This window comes from Protomyctophum parallelum (genome assembly GCF_964188405.1).
Source record: "Protomyctophum parallelum genome assembly, chromosome: 10".
Taxonomy (NCBI): domain Eukaryota; kingdom Metazoa; phylum Chordata; class Actinopteri; order Myctophiformes; family Myctophidae; genus Protomyctophum; species Protomyctophum parallelum.
Window position 1 is genome coordinate 48,497,955 of NC_139704.1, and position 18,005 is coordinate 48,515,959.

At 45.0% G+C, this 18,005-nt stretch overlaps 1 protein-coding gene across 2 annotated transcripts in view; it reads right to left on the reverse strand.

Moving 5' to 3' along the window:
* Positions 1-9,893: 9,893 nt before the first annotated feature.
* LOC310866265 (2-aminoethanethiol dioxygenase-like) overlaps positions 9,894-18,005 on the reverse strand; it is a 13,299-nt gene continuing 5,187 nt past the window's right edge. For both annotated transcript variants that reach the window (XM_083775801.1, XM_083775800.1), the window contains exons 2-4: positions 15,307-15,517; positions 13,182-13,415; positions 9,894-10,870 (exon numbers count right to left, since the gene is read on the reverse strand). In XM_083775801.1, coding sequence (XP_083631927.1) covers positions 10,443-10,870; positions 13,182-13,415; positions 15,307-15,499 — 855 coding nt within the window. In that variant the 5' untranslated portion in view covers positions 15,500-15,517 and the 3' untranslated portion in view covers positions 9,894-10,442. The remainder of the gene's footprint in view (positions 10,871-13,181; positions 13,416-15,306; positions 15,518-18,005) is intronic.

Sequence of the window (18,005 nt, forward strand, 5' to 3'; positions counted from 1 at the left end):
CATCCGCACGCACACGGGCGAGAAGCCCTTCTCCTGCGAGCAGTGCGGACGCAGGTTCGCACGGAGCGACGAGCGGCGGCGGCACGCCAAGATCCACCTGCGGCAGAAAGAGAAGAAGACGTCCTAAAAGCAGTGTGTGTCCTCTGTGTGTGTGTGTGTGTCCTCTGTGTGTGTGTGTCCTCTGTGTGTGTGTGCGCGAGTGTAGTGTACGTCTGCAATCCCATCCATCCATCCATCCATCCATCCATCTTCAACCGCTTATCCGTAGTCGGGTCGCGGGGGCAACAGCTCCACCAGAGTGCTCCAGACTTTCCTCTCCATAGCAACATTAGTGACTTCCTCCTGGGGGATTTCCCACCAACTTCAAATTTGACCCACGCGTTCCACAACCACCACAGGGGGGCAGCGTTTCACACCACCACAGGGGGAGGGCAGTGTCCGGCGTCGAGTCGGTCGGATACACGGTTGTCCAGAACCGCCACAACATGGCTCTGCATGGTCATGGCCAGTCAGTCAGTGGACCTAAACGAGCCCAAGTCCGCTCACCTGTAGAATTCCCAGCCTCAGCCAGAATGCCTCAGCCAATGGGTTGCCATGGAAATGCCACCACACCTTAGCCTGACATTGTCCTGCGATTTCAAGGGGGAGGGGATTAGAATTTCCCTCAACCAATAGCCATTGTTGTTTTTCCCTCCTTCCTCATGTGTATAGCTCTGTGTGATGACGCCGAAAACAGGCCTCTGCGCTGATTGGTTGTTCGTTAGACCCACCCCCACCACTCATTGGATAATACATTTTTGTACTGAAGAAATGATAGGTTCACAGACAGCACAACACCAGACCAAGAGATGCAGTCCACTCAGAGAGTGGGCGGGTCTTTGGGCTGGATCCAGGCTAACCACACCTGCCATTTGATTACTTGAACCAGTCCACTTTTCACAGTCAGTTTTGCACTCTTCAGACACAGCTAGACGGACACAGATCTCCATATATGGGACACAGACAGAAAAGACAGACAGTTTAAAACGGGTGCTATGACAACGGGTATTGCATACTATAGGTTCCCAACTTGCGTCGTTCCCAAGTAGGCCGGTGGCCGACGGGCACAGGTCTAGTATTAATAACAATGCATCATCATCTAGCTAGCTAGCTATAGCTACGGAACAGAAGATCTAGACAACATGGCTGAAGTGTGAAGCAGGGGACATCACCATGCTAGATCTAGACAACATGGCTGAATGTAGAAGTGTGAAGCAGGGGACATCACCATGCTAGATCTAGACAACATGGCTGAATGTAGTAGTGTGAAGCAGGGGACATCACCATGCTAGATCTAGACAACATGGCTGAATGTAGAAGTGTGAAGCATGGGACATCACCATGCTAGATCTAGACAACATGGCTGAATGTAGAAGTGTGAAGCAGGGGACATCACCATGCTAGATCTAGACAACATGGCTGAATGTAGTAGTGTGAAGCAGGGGACATCACCATGCTAGATCTAGACAACATGGCTGAATGTAGTAGTGTGAAGCAGGGGACATCACCATGCTAGATCTAGACAACATGGCTGAATGTAGAAGTGTGAAGCAGGGGACATCACCATGCTATAGATCTAGACAACATGGCTGAATGTAGTAGTGTGAAGCAGGGGACATCACCATGCTAGATCTAGACAACATGGCTGAATGTAGAAGTGTGAAGCAGGGGACATCACCATGCTAGATCTAGACAACATGGCTGAATGTAGTAGTGTGAAGCAGGGGACATCACCATGCTAGATCTAGACAACATGGCTGAATGTAGTAGTGTGAAGCAGGGGACATCACCATGCTAGATCTAGACAACATGGCTGAATGTAGTAGTGTGAAGCAGGGGACATCACCATGCTAGATCTAGACAACATGGCTGAATGTAGAAGTGTGAAGCAGGGGACATCACCATGCTAGATCTAGACAACATGGCTGAATGTAGAAGTGTGAAACAGGGGACATCACCATGCTAGATCTAGACAACATGGCTGAATGTAGAAGTGTGAAGCATGGGACATCACCATGCTATAGCTTGTGGTGAACATTCTGGTCAAAATTGCATTTTTGCCACGGACATAGAACATGAGCGGACAATAACATTAACAGAAAGAAACACATGAAGAGCTATAGGTCTGAACGATTATAACAGGTCTGTAAGGGCCGATTCATACTCCTATTTTGGAGCCGTATAAAAGTCGGTTCGGCGCTGTAGAGCCTACAATGTGACGTCATTTGAGGTTCGTGTGGGGGGGGGGGGGGGGGGGGGGTGTATGGTCCTAAAGTCGGCTCTTCGGTGCTACTGAAAATGTCTGACGAGCCAATTTACAATTTAGGCATTTAGCAGACGCTCTTAATCCAGAGCGACTTACATTAAGCAAGAACAAAAAAGCATGGGGATACATCACATAAAAACATTTATCAAGAAACATACGTAAGCTAAGAAAGTTACAGTGGAATATCTATATAATGAAGCTATACATATAAACTATACATCTATACTACTATGCTATACATATGTACTATGACGTGCTATGACTACATACAATGCAATTATAGTGCTGTCTACATAACATGCTATAAGTCTGTATCAAATGCTATCTAAGTCTACAGAAATGCTATCTAAGGGGGTAGGGTAAGTGCTATGGGCCATGATGGAGTCTGAAAAGGCGGAAGATTGGGAGTGATGCTGCAGTTCTGACTGCAACGGGAAGTGCATTCCACAGTTTTGGAGCCAGAAGGGAGAAGAGTTTGGGACGTGTGGAGCGTTGTTGTCCCGGCGTTTTTAGTGAGGGTACTTCCAGCTTCCCTGGAAATCATTTCGGCACTACAGCGCCGAAACAGCGGTAAAATAGGAGTATGAATTATTTATCGACGCGGTGTAATTTTGTGTGTACACGGCGTTGATAAATAAGGGCCCTAATAGTGTCGTAGTAAATCACTGTCACACATATTCTGAAGAAAACCCGGAGGCGTGTTGTGTAAAAAGCGGAGGGGGGTCAGTGCTTTGTGCCCCAACAGTCTGTCATTGGTCCATTTGTTCCCCCAACAGTCTGTCATTGGTCCATTTGTTCCCCCAACAGTCTGTCATTGGTCCATTTGTTCTCAGGGATACTAAATAAAACAAAAAAACAGTACAAACCACCAAGTGAGATGGATGGAGATTGTTTTTTTTAATTATTATTATTATTATTATTATTATACATTTTTATGGCACGATTTCTTTCACCCATTTTGGTCACCCAGTGTCAATTACCTAATGTAATCCTGGGCGCTATATACACTCCCTCTGCCAACCTGGGGAGAGCAACGGACTGACCTCATGCTTCCTTCAATGCATGAGGAGTCCAAGCCGCTTCTTTTCACCTGAAAGGGGAGGGGGGGGGGGGGGGGGGGGGGGGGAGTTTCCCCTGGTTGGACGTAGCGCGTAGAAGGAACACGTTATTCCAACCAGTTCCTTTCCCATCAGGGCTGGTCAAGATTTTAGTTTTAGCTTCGCTGCGATAAAGAGATAGCTGCTGACGGGTAGAAACCTCCGGTAACAAGACTACTCGCCCCGTTTCTGTTTTCCTCCCAGAATTTCCCCCAGTGAGGGGTGGGAGAGGCTGGACAGCAGACGGCTGGACTTTGAATTTCTCTAACTATAAAGTGTCATGACAGCAGAACAGCCTAAGTACAAATATAATTTATGAAAAGCTACTACAGTGAAGTCTGTTCACAGAAGTTGTTGTAGGATATGTGGGGATTATCTGACGAGGTACCATTTGAGGGGGCAAAACCTTACATATACTAAATAATACTAAATTTTGTATAGGTTCAATATAAGTCAAATAATATAGCCTTTCCACAGGAGTATCTTTTTATATTTTTCCAAAAAGAATACAAACAGCCAATAGCATATTACAAAGTTATCCCTCTCACTGGGGGAAATTCCGGGAGGAAAAACGGGCACGCACCGGGGCGAGTAGTCCAGTATTCGAAACCTCCTATCTCTCCATGTTTTAACTTTTAGTGTATTTCCTGTAAATCAACGCGCCCTGCTTCATCACACTACAGCGTCACGCGGAAGCATCGAAAGCAGCAGATCTCAAAGCGCGAGAAAATATCTCTTGGTCTTTGAATAATAACATGCTTAGAATTTGAATTGAAACAAGAGGAGAGAGAGAGAGGGTTTAGGGAATAGAGGGTATGCGCGTGACATCATCATCATCATACTAGTTATGCAGGAACGCCTTTACTGAGAGAAAAGAATACTTTCTGGCCTCGACAGCCCCGTATACATACAAACACAAAAGTCTTATCTGATTACCAGGGCTGTGAATCTTTGGGTGTCCCACGATTCGATTCCGATTCTTGGGGTCACGATTCGATTCAAAATCGATTTTCGATTCTACGATTCTCGATTCTCCAAAAACGATTTTTTTTTTAATTCAAAAGATTTTTTTTTTCCAGATTCAAAACTATTCTCTATTCAAAATGATTCTTGATTCAATACATAGGATTTCATCACAATCTACTCCAGCCAACTGAAGTGATTAACTTGAAAATGACTGAAGACATGATGTTTACTGTAAGGGTGAGGGTTAGGGTGAGCTTACATTTCATATTATAAACACCATGTAGTGAAAACTCCTGTAACTAACCAGAAATAAAATCTAAAAAAAAAAAATAATAATAAAAAAATCGATTTTTGGAAATTATGAATCGATTTTGAATCGTTCATAACGGGAATCGCAATTCTAATTCGAATCGATTTTTTTTGACACCCCTACATTAAACAACGTTAAAGGAGAATTCCATGCTAGAAGGCTTTCTTACCTTTATTTGTAGTTACGTCCCCACCAAAGAGGTCCAGGTGTTATTTGTAGTTGTTACGTCCCCACCAAAGAGGTCCAGGTGTTATTTGTAGTTGTTACGTCCCCACCAAAGAGGTCCAGGTGTTATTTTGTGCAAAAGTGCATTATTGGCTTTTCCCCCTAATATAAGCCCTCAATGGGGGTTGGGTTTTTGTGCTAATTTGCTTATTTCCATCTAAATAAGTAGTAAAGTGTGCCGCTTGGGATACTATTTAGATTATGAAGAGAGGATATATACAAAATTAAATGATTTGTGAGCGATGTAAATAAGCGAATTAGCACAACAACCCATAGCCCCATTCAATGCAATGCAATTCATTGAGGTCTTATGGTAGGGGAAATAGCCAATAATGCGCTTTTGCACAAAATATCACCTGGACCTCTTTGGTGGGGACGTAACAACTACAAATAACACCTGGACCTCTTTGGTGGGGACGTAACAACTACAAATAACACCTGGACCTCTTTGGTGGGGGACGTAACAACTACAAATAACACCTGGACCTCTTTGGTGGGGACGTAACAACTACAAATAAAGGTAAGAAAGCCTTCTAGTATGGAATTCTCCTTTAAATTCACTTTGCCACACACACAAATTGCCATTCACTTTATGCATGCGCATACTGTACCCCCTATAAAAAGGCACCAGACTTAATTTACTGGTGGTGTAAAACAAGAAAACACAAACTTAAGTGGGCATCGCTAAGCTCTGCTGGGCACAGCAGTACAACTAACAGACCTCTAGGTGGGGCTAAAGAGCTGCTCCATAGCCTCTGTCTGGTCCTCATCTATAGAGTTATATGTGCATGACATCATCATCATCATCATCAAACCATGAAGTTATGCAGGAATGCCTACACTGAGTGGCAAAAAACTACTTTCTGGCCTTGACAGCCCCATACATCCAAACAGAAAAGTCCTATCTGATTGCATTAAACAACATTAAACAATGTTAAACTCACTTTGTCTGTTGCTTTGCCACTCAATTTTCCATTCACTTTAAGCATGCGCATACCCTCTATTGAACTACCTACCTACTAACATTTCTAGCATTCATCATTCCTACATATAGGGCTGTATTTTGCATGTCTTAAGTACCAGGTCTTATTACTTAACTTAAGACCTGGAGGCGTGATCAATGCCATTTGGCTATTCTGAGTGGCCAAAGAGCATTGACCACGCCTCCAGGTCTTAAGTTAAGTAATAAGACCTGGTACTTAAGACACGCAAAATACAGCCCATAGTATCCTACATAACTCTAGCAGTGAATGACCAACATCGTCATGATCACATGACTTCATAGAAAAATACAAAATGTTAAATATGGAGACGAAATATTTTCAACCAAGGTTCATTTTTTTAGGTTGTAGGAGAAAGTCAAAGATGAGCTAAATATCAAATTATTTTCACAAAAGTTTATAGAGATTTATTATTTTATTATTTACTGTAGTCCTACTAAAAAATCGCCGTAAAAAATGTTAAAAAAAAAATACATATTTAGCCCCATGCTCGAATGTCCCCGCCCCCCTGTCAAAAACAGCTAAAATCACTATAACGAAAGAAAGCAGCAAAAATATAACACTCATCTTTTACTTACCTAAAACATGAACCTTGGTTGAAAAAAACCCCTAAAGTTGTCCTTTATTAACCCATTTATTAACATTTTTAGAATCTGATCTCAGGTCAGAATGGGTTAAGGTTGTTTAATACAATCAGATAGGACTTTTTTGTTTGGATGCATGGACTGAGTTTTTCTGTCACTCAGTAGGCACGCTCCCACATAGCTTATACTGTATCATATATATCATATCATAACATAATATGATTGATGATGACTCTCATGGAAATAGAAACCTTTTGTGCCAACAGTAATTTTATAAGAATGGATATTTTGGAGAAAATGAAAACAACGCTGGTAGTTTAGTTTTGCTATACGGTATATATATATATATATATATATACAGGTCTGTTCACATAAAACACCAGCAATGTTGAATGTATAAGAAAAGATTAAATAAATAAATTATCTCAGCTCTGATGTGTCAATTCTGATTATTATTATTATGAAAAGAATGAGTCCAACACTGAAGCTTCTGTTGGATTGATGGAAATCATCGTAATAAATCAAACCTGTATAGAACTGTGATTCTCAACCTTTCTTTTATTTAAAAAATAACTTTGTGTTCACATAAATAAACAATGAATATATCGTTGCCGAATTTAACCCCCAATGTTAACTCTATGAGTGTATAAACGGGTCCATTTGGTTCCATTATGTACACTCTCAGAGTTACAGACCCCGACAAGATAATGAAATATGGCAAAGAAGATTAGGGGAAAAGGGTAAGCAGGCACACCGAAGTTGGGCCACAAAGACCCAATCTGACATTTTGTGAAACAAATATCTGCATTTAAACATTGAATGCATTACTGGTATTTTATATACTTTTAGGGGAAGTTATCGATAAGCCTTTTGGCTGCTAACTTCTCCTGCACAATATTAACATGCTTCTGTTTTTAATTTCTTTACGTGCTAATAAATAAAACCTAAAAACTAGGGCTGTCAAAGTTAACGCACTATTAACTAGTTAACTCACAATCCTTTTAACGGCACTAATTTTTTTAATGCGCGATTAACGCACTGTGAAGTTTGACAGAATGGTTGAGAGACGCATGCATGTGAATGCAGGCAGTCAGTGAGCCCCGCCTCTCTCCCCCTCTATCTCTCTCCCAGTGAGTCTACACAATTAGAAAACTTTGAAAACATGTTATTTTGATCAACATGGCCTGTTATCTCTCGTAATGGTACCATTGGCCAACATCAATACAGTTCTTTAGTTTGGGTCTGGAAGGCTAAATCTCATCAAATGGTGGTCAGTGGCTCAAATGCAGAATAAATAATGGACCTTGATATGAAAAATCTTGAAAACCACTGATTTAAGGTATATTTAGAACGTATACAAAATATGCGATTAATTTGCGATTAATCACAGTTAACTATGGACAATCATATGATTAATCTGATTAAATATTTTAATCGATTGACAGCCCTACTAAAAACCTAAACAGTGTGACGTGAAAAAAGGAGCCCTACACACTAGAGCCTTAAGCTTAGCTTTTTAACCTCTACTTTGCTTGAAATGCATCAGATACATTAAGAGTTTAAAAGAAGCTGCTTCTCGACAGAATCGTAGATTCATGCATTCTATTGCTTGAAAGACCAAATTCCTAAAAAGGTGTTGCTGGAATAATAATGCTTAACGTCTACATTCATATAGTAATTATTGCTGTAGGGTTTGTTCAGTAACAGGGGTCTTACCTGTCTCTCCAGCTTGTTAAAAAAGGGGTAAATATGTATCTTTTAGCCTATTTTTCATGTCTATAAATATTTAGGTATTGCCATCATTTCCCTCTAGCAGCCTCTATGTTATTGTTCTGGTGTGAAGACACTCAGTGGCGTGCACAGACATTTAGAGGGGCAGGTGCTCAAGTGGAAAAAAAAGGGCACCTTGTGCAGCGCGTGGAACCGGCCGGTTGCCTTAATAGTGTGAGATTTATAGATTTTGTGGCATAAATAATATATTAGAAGCATCAAGAATTGATCAATGTCACCATGGTCCACATACTGTACACTGTACATTTGTCTTTTTTCCCCTCACTCTACAGTACTATTATAGCATAGAGATTGTAGTTCCAGACTCTACAGTACTAGATAGCATAGAGATTGTAGTTCCAGACTCTACAGTACTATTATAGCATAGAGCAGGGGTCCTCAACTAGAAATGATGAAGGTCCACACATTTTTTTTTTGAATAAGACCGAGGTCCGGTCCCATGCGCGGCGTCCATCGGAGAGCGGGGCTCTATGCCCGTTTAGTATGGTCAAGCCAAGCTTATACAAATCAGATCCCCTTCCACCCAACCAATAATGGGGGGCAGAGTGCAGGCCCGGAGTGGAACTCCAAATCCAAATCACACTGCGCGCGCACATAGCGCGCGCCAGCATTTTGGGGGCCCTTGGGGGACATTTTGGGGGCCTTTGCAGCAATTTCACATGAGAAATGCACCATCTGATGTTATTTATATTATTAACTTCTTCCCTCCATTAACATAAGACACACAATGTAGTTGTGCTGCAGCAACACTGCCTGAATTGAATTGAAATTGACTCTGGCTGGCCTGGCCTGAGCTTAGGAGGGATTTTCTTTTGCTGGCCTGACCTGATGCAAAAAAAGAAAAAAAGAAACGGGTCCGCAGAGAGGTGGACCGCGGTCCGGTCGTGGACCGCGGTCCGCCAGTTGAGTAGATATTGTAGTTCCAGACTATACAGTACTATATACAGTAGCATAGAGACTCTACAGTACTATATACAGTAGCATAGAGACTCTACAGTACTATATACAGTAGCATAGAGACTCTACAGTACCATATACAGTAGCATAGAGACTCTACAGTACTATATACAGTAGCATAGAGACTCTACAGTACTATATACAGTAGCATAGAGACTCTACAGTACCATATACAGTAGCATAGAGACTCTACAGTACTATATACAGTAGCATAGAGACTCTACAGTACTATATACAGTAGCATAGAGACTCTACAGTACCATATACAGTAGCATAGAGACTCTACAGTACTATATACAGTAGCATAGAGACTCTACAGTACTATATACAGTAGCATAGAGATCGTGAAACAGTTGTCTGGCTACGCGAGACTACGACGTCCTTGGACAGAAAAAATAAACGTTGCTCTATCATAGCAATCACAATATAGAGCTATTTTATTTGACACTCATTTCAAACAAACGCAACACAAAAAAATCACCCCCTTTAAATCATCCATTTCAAATGTGTGAGAGTTCACCACGGAACGGAAGCCCCGGTTCATACTCAACGGTATGGGAGTGTCACGTGCCATAATCAATAATCAATAATCAGACCCTCTGATCTGCTGTTTCTGGAAGGACTTCAGAATAAACAGGAGATGCCATGCAGGGTCGAAAAGTGGTTCGATCAGGAAATTAAATGACAGTGAATGTTTACAGGGTATATGAGCTACCCTCGTGAAAATGGGTGCATGTGTTTGGTTTCGACATACTGACAGTCCAACAGGCATTAGTCCGACACAATACCCCAAAACCCTAACCTCGCAGGGAAGCCTCGGTTGAGTCTTAACCGTCCACGCATGCGTCTTAACCGGCCACACATGTGTCTTAACCGGCCACGCATGGGTCTTAACCCGGCCACGCATGCGTCTTAACCAGCCACGCATGTGTCTTAAATGGCCACGCATGTGTCTTAACTGGCCACGCATGTGTCTTAACCGGCCACGCATGTTCGGGAGCTAAGGGCGAGTCTTAACCGGCCACGCATGTGTCTAAACCGGCCACGCATGTGTCTAAACCGGCCACGCATGTGTCTTAACCGACAACGCATGTCGGGAGCTAAGGGTTGAGTCTTAACCGGCCACACATGTGTCCGACTGTCGCATGCCAGTAGGCCTACGTTGGACCAAACGTATGTGCCGACCACAAAAACCCCCCCTCCTCCTCATAAAGTCACGTGGGGGCCGGGGTACTGTTCGCTGCCGCACCAGAAGTCGGACGGCTGTGAGATCTCCATGAGCCAGACCTCCTTGTCTTCCTGGCGGTCCTCCCGACCCTCGCCTCCCGCCACAACACCACCAGCGCAGCCGGCCTGCGCCTGCGCAGACGGCGGCGCCGGCAGCACCTTGTAGTAGTGACAGTCCCGGCCGTCGTCGGGCTCGTAGGGCGGCGCCAGCACGTCCAGGAAGGCGGTGGGCCCGTCCACGGCGTCGATGCGGTGCAGGTTGTTGGCGTGCGGCGAGAGCACGCAGGGCGGGCTGTCCTCCGTGTATTCGCCCGCCGAGCGCAGCGCCGAGCGCCGCAGGGCGCCGCGCTGGAACAGGGAGGCGGGCGGCGGCGGGGGCTCCGTGGAGGAGGGGGCCGACGACGCACCTGGGCAGCGGTGGAAAGGTAACTCCGTTAAGACCTGGAGACCAGATTTTAACCCATTCTGACCTGAGATCAGATTCATACGAGGTTTCCACTGGACACACACTGGTCTGATTAACCCAATCTGACCTGAGATCAGATTAAAAAAAAAAAAAAGTCGTTCTTCGATTTTTCAAAAATAGCAGACCTACAAGCTCGTATCGCGCCACTCGGTGGCGCGCTATGAGCTTGTAGGTCTGCTATTTTTAAATGGCTAAAGCACGACACGATGCTGACACCAAAATGGGTGCCCGGTCAGAATGGGCTAATCTGCTATTTTTGAAAAACCGTGAAAATGTGGTGCAAATCTTTGAATATATATTCATTCACAGCGAATGTTTTTAACTCAATTCTTTGCTTCTGGTAGGGGGGGGGGGGGGGTCCCTGGAACAACATATTTTCAGATGGGGGTCGGCGGCCGATTACATATAATTTTTGGGGTCCTTGATATGAACACGTCTTCTAAATCCTAATAATAATAATAATAATATATACGATTTATATAGCGCTTTTCTGGGTACCCAAAGTCGCTTTACAGAAAGAAGTTCAGACATATTTATTAGAAAACTATTACAACTATTTAAAAGGGTTTAAAAGGTTAAAAACTAGAAATCAAAAGAGGGACAAACAAGAAGGGTGTGTGTGTGTGTGTGGGGGGGGGGGGGGAAACCTAGGTTTCTTTATCAGTGGTTCTCAACCACTCAGAATGATATGCATTTGGCCATGGACCCAGATCTGACAATAGTTTGTTCCAGGGACCCCACAGAAGCAAATACTTGAGTTAAAACGTTTGCTGGGAAAGAATAAAAGCTAAAGTAACCAGTTCCAGGTCTTAATGGGTTAACCCGAGTACATATTGTCTCTGTCGGGGGGGAAACCTCTTATGTTACGTCATGATGATGTACGATAAGAGCGCCCCTCACTTCACACGGGTGTGATTTGTCATAAATGAATGCCCTACTACTTATCAAACTACACAAGATTATCAAAAGAAGCAGATCAACAAGCTCGAAGCGCGCTATAGAAGATGGTCATTTTTCATTGGATATATATTCAAGAAAAAGTGCTTCAATGATTGTTTACTGAAGGGTAGCCTGGGAAGCATTCCTTTCCTTTTCGGGTTTCTGATCTGGTCAGGATATATATGATATGATATATAGTACTTTATTGTCATTTTGCACTGAAAGTTATACCCCAAATTCCCCGTGATCAAGGGCATGGTAATTTTAGGGGCCTATACCCGATATAAAAGCCTTGACGTGGCGTATGAATGGGACACGTACATCGTGGAGTCGTTTGTTTGGTATATCTCCATATTTTATTCCAACTCGTAGCGACTGGCCAGACTAAAAACTAAACGGGGGACGACCAAAACAAAGCGATGCCTAAAAAAAGCCAGAAACCAGAATTTACCGTCCGGTCTAGAACCGCATCACACGGTTTCTGCCGGACCACTGGTTGAATGAAAACCACTGGATCAGACGATTTTAACTTGTGACGGCTGTCAGGCCTGACCTGGCTGTACCGCGGTGTCGTGCGGTCGGTACTGAACTCGCGGTGTCGTGCGGTCGGTACTGAACTCGCGGTGTCGTGCGGTCGGTACTAGGCATGTAACGATACACTCAACTCACACTCAACTCACGATACGATACGTATCACGATATGAGGTTCACGATACGATAGGTATCACGATATGAGGTTCACGATACGATACGTATCACGATATGAGGTTCACGATACGATAGGTATCACGATATGAGGTTCACGATACGATAGGTATCACGATATGAGGTTCACGATACGATAGGTATCACGATATGAGGTTCACGATAAGATTTTTCACGATATTTTCAACACAATGATTTTCCAGACAAATGACCAATTTTTTTTTTTTTTTTATGATTTATCTTCCCCCCCCCAAAGCTTTTTTCACAATTTTTACTTAACTTCATTGCAAAGATAATTGCCTTCCTTGATGTATTAATGAGCATCAATAACGACCATCACCTGGGCACAGTCACAGACACATAATACAGCTCCCCTCTCCAGGCCTCTACTGTCTCATTTCTCTCCAAAATCATGTGAATATGATGGAATATGATTACAGCTGACATTTCTTATCACACACTAGCCCCCACTAAAATAAAAAAAGTTCTCTCTTTTTTTTTTTTTATCGATTTTTATTTTTAATAAATCGACACATATCGTCGGGATATAATATCGATATATCGCGATATACGATATATATATGGTTCCATGCCTAGTCGGTACTGACCTGGCGGTGCCGTTGCAGCGGTGTCCGTGCGGTCGAAGCAGGTGATGCGCGCCGTGCCGTAGACCACGCGCAGCAGGCCGTGCATGCCGGGGTGGTCGTGCAGAGGGATGGAGGCCCCCCGGGTCAGCAGGAAAACGCCCATGCTGAAGGCCTCCGTCTCACAGATGTGCATGTAGGTCACCGGGGGCGCGCCGTGGAACGGGTGCACCGCCGAGCCGGCCGGACGGCCGTCACCTAGCGTGGGGAAAAAGAAGAAGAAAAAAAAGGTAAATGGTGCATTTATATATTATTAGCGCTTTTATCCAAAGCGCTTTACATAGACTGTGCATTACATTGATTCACACACGCATTCACAGACCTTTACATAGACTGTGCTTTACATTCACATTCACCCATTCACACGCATTAACACACCTTTACATAGACTGTGCTTTACATTCACATTAAGGATGTGACGGTTTCCGGTTCAACCGGAACGATCCGGTTTCATCTAGTAAACCGGATTAATTTATTTAAACCGACCGAACCGTATTTTTATGTTTGCCGACGGAAGCGGTCGCAACGCTCGCCGCGGTGCTCAGGCTCACTGCTGGCTGCCTGTTGTAGCCTGCAGAGCGGCCAGCAGCCCAGCACACACACACCAGGTGTCAGGTTTCAAGTGAATGGGGGCAGGGGGGTGGAGCTGGGTGGACCACGCAGTGTTGTTTGTTTACAATAAAGTTTCAATAGTCACTGTACAATAATTTAAAACAGTTGTCATGTTGCACACAATCAATTTGGTCATAGCAGCCGCCTGTAGAAACCCCTCATCTCCCGAAGCAGCAGCCCACAGTTCCCGCACCATGAGACCGCACAGCGAGAATGCTATAGCATTGCAAGAAGCTAAGGCTTAGCTGCTAAGCTAACACAACACCAGCCATGGTGGTGGTGATGTTAGCTAACTTAGCTAATAGCTTAGCGTAGCTTGCTGCTGCTTGGCAGTTCCTTCATCTCTGCCTGTAATTTCTTATTTTGTTACCCCGACACCGGCGCTGCAAAAACAGACGGATCTACAAGCTCTACAATCTCAACTCTTAAACTCCTGCTAGTCCCACTCCGCTTAACTCCAGGCTGCATGAACAGTGCTCGAGCGCTCAGTTTTCTGTCCCCTCAATGTCGCAAATCTGGGAGTCTTCAATGGCTCTTCTGCACAGCGCAGCAGTAGCTTTGCGTTAGTCAAAACTAAACAGACAGCGAGACGAGCATGTCGACCGTAGCAATGAATGGAGAGACTTATTTGGAATGATTAAATCCATTATTGGCCTGGAGAAAGTTACAGCCGCGCTGCCTCCTCCTCCTCCTCCTCCTCCCTGGCACATTAGCCATGTGCTATATGACGTTTTGTTTACCCTGCGACAGGGGCGAGGGGTTTCTCGTCAGCGAAAAGTCAAGCGGCCAGTGGCTTTAAACAGTAGGTACAGTTGCTCACATTTGGACTGGACACTGGACACGACAGCGATATGTTTTGGACTCTCATGGACCCTATATAGCTGGCCTGGTGCAGATGCATCACGATGCGTTGCCGTTAATTGTTTAATACAAATACAATGCTTAAATAATTGATCCCAAGTAGGCAAGAAAACACTATGGCTTGTTTCCATTTGTGTGAGCATTGAGAAATAAAGACAAATGTGTTAAATCTGTCACTTTGTTGTTCAAATTATGGTCTTTACACCGCTATGGAAAAAAACGAAAATGACTCAAGTGCGCCCTCCAGTGGCCAAAGTCGGTTTTACCGTTTCGGTCGGTTTTTTATTCAATATCGACCCGGTTTTGTAATTTTCAAACCGTCACATCCTTAATTCACATTCACCCATTCACACGCATTCACACACCGATGGCGGCGGAAACCATGCCAGGCACCAACCTGCACGTCGGGAGAGCAAATTAGGGGGTTCAGAAGTCTTGCTCAAGGACACTTCGACACTAACTCTGGGGGAGTCCACGTTCCGGCTATCCAGCCTTCATCAGTGTTGAAGACACTGATGAAGGCTGGATAGCCGAAACGTTTGTCCGTATTTGTTCAAATATGAAATAAACTATTTGAACTGAAGTCCTCCTCCTCCTCCTCCCCCTCACCCCTCACCTTTCCTGGGGACCAGGCTCAGGTCCTTGGCCCGGAGCTGGCTCATCAGGGTCCTCAGCTTGCTGTGGTTGTCCAGGAAGGAGGGCCCGTGCCCGGGGCACGGCCCTCTGAAGGTGGCCAGCGCCTGGCGGGCGATCCGCTGCACGATGCACGCCGTCGTCATGCTGCTGCTGCTCGGGTCCCGGTGGAGCATCCCACCCCCACCATCCACCTGCGTACGCACCATGGAGAGAAGAAGAAGCACCACTTTAGCTATTGAAAAATAGCTTGTAGATCTGCTATTTCTTTTGAAAAATCGTGGAGATGTGGCGCAAATCTTTAGAATGTATATTCTTTCATGGCGAACAAGCTATTGAAAAATAGCTTGTAGATCTGCTATTATTTTTTTTATCGTGAAAATGTGTTGCAAATCTTTTGAATGTATATTCTTTCAGAGCGAACGTTTTTTTTTTTTTACTCAAATACTTGCTTCTGAGGGGTTCCTGGCTGGAACTACTGTACATATTTTCAGATGGGGGTCGGCAGCCTGAATTACATATATTTTTGGGAGTCCTTGACATGAAAATGTTTGAGAACCACTGACATATAGAAACATAGGGTTTTAACCCTGTGAGAACCACTGACACATAGAAACATAGGGTTCTCCAGAAAACTGTCAGGATTCGTCAGGCATTCGTAGAATCGTCCTCAGGTCTTAATGGGTTAAAAGGGTGCGTTCGGAAATTCGCACTGAAGCTCACTGGTGTGGTCAAGTGTCAAGGGTCAAGGTGTGGTGTGCCCTGAGTCTTGTCGTTCGTTTTATATTCAGTGACACTTGGTGCGTAGTCGTTCGAAAATCTAGTGCACTTGCTGCACCCCGGGTGTGCCGAATGCCCGCACTGACCGACCCTATACTCAGAGGTTAGGGGTGTGCAGTGTGAACAGAGTCACTGACTGACCCTATACTCAGAGGTTGGGGGTGTGCAGTGTGAACAGAGTCACTGACAGACTGACAGACTGACAGACTGACAGACCCTATACTCAGAGGATGGGGGTGTGCAGTGTGAACAGAGTCACTGACAGACCCTATACTCAGAGGTTAGGGGTGTGCAGTGTGAACAGAGTCACTGACAGACCCTATACTCAGAGGTTAGGGGTGTGCAGTGTGAACAGAGTCACTGACAGACCCTATACTCAGAGGTTGGGGGTGTGCAGTGTGAACAGAGTCACTGACAGACCCTATACTCAGAGGTTAGGGGTGTGCAGTGTGAACAGAGTCACTGACAGACCCTATACTCAGAGGTTAGGGGTGTGCAGTGTGAACAGAGTCACTGACAGACTGACAGACCCTATACTCAGAGGTTAGGGGTGTGCAGTGTGAACAGAGTCACTGACAGACCCTATACTCAGAGGTTGGGGGTGTGCAGTGTGAACAGAGTCACTGACAGACCCTATACTCAGAGGATGGGGGTGTGCAGTGTGAACAGAGTCACTGACAGTCCCTATACTCAGAGGTTAGGGGTGTGCAGTGTGAACAGAGTCACTGACAGACCCTATACTCAGAGGTTGGGGGTGTGCAGTGTGAACAGAGTCACTGACAGACCCTATACTCAGAGGTTAGGGGTGTGCAGTGTGAACAGAGTCACTGACAGACCCTATACTCAGAGGATGGGGGTGTGCAGTGTGAACAGAGTCACTGACAGACTGACAGACTGACAGACTGACAGACCCTATACTCAGAGGTTAGGGGTGTGCAGTGTGAACAGAGTCACTGACAGACCCTATACTCAGAGGTTGGGGGTGTGCAGTGTGAACAGAGTCACTGACAGACTGACAGACTGACAGACTGACAGACCCTATACTCAGAGGTTGGGGGTGTGCAGTGTGAACAGAGTCACTGACAGACTGACAGACCCTATACTCAGAGGTTAGGGGTGTGCAGTGTGAACAGAGTCACTGACAGACCCTATACTCAGAGGATGGGGGTGTGCAGTGTGAACAGAGTCACTGACAGACCCTATACTCAGAGGTTAGGGGGTGTGCAGTGTGAACAGAGTCACTGACAGACCCTATACTCAGAGGTTGGGGTGTGCAGTGTGAACAGAGTCACTGACAGACCCTATACTCAGAGGATGGGGGTGTGCAGTGTGAACAGAGTCACTGACAGACCCTATACTCAGAGGTTAGGGGTGTGCAGTGTGAACAGAGTCACTGACAGACCCTATACTCAGAGGTTGGGGGTGTGCAGTGTGAACAGAGTCACTGACAGACCCTATACTCAGAGGTTGGGGGTGTGCAGTGTGAACAGAGTCACTGACAGACCCTATACTCAGAGGTTAGGGTGTGCAGTGTGAACAGAGTCACTGACAGACTGACAGACCCTATACTCAGAGGTTGGGGGTGTGCAGTGTGAACAGAGTCACTGACAGACCCTATACTCAGAGGTTGGGGGTGTGCAGTGTGAACAGAGTCACTGACAGACCCTATACTCAGAGGTTGGGGGTGTGCAGTGTGAACAGAGTCACTGACTGACCCTATACTCAGAGGTTAGGGGTGTGCAGTGTGAACAGAGTCACTGACTGACCCTATACTCAGAGGTTGGGGTGTGCAGTGTGAACAGAGTCACTGACAGACCCTATACTCAGAGGTTAGGGGTGTGCAGTGTGAACAGAGTCACTGACAGACCCTATACTCAGAGGTTGGGGGTGTGCAGTGTGAAC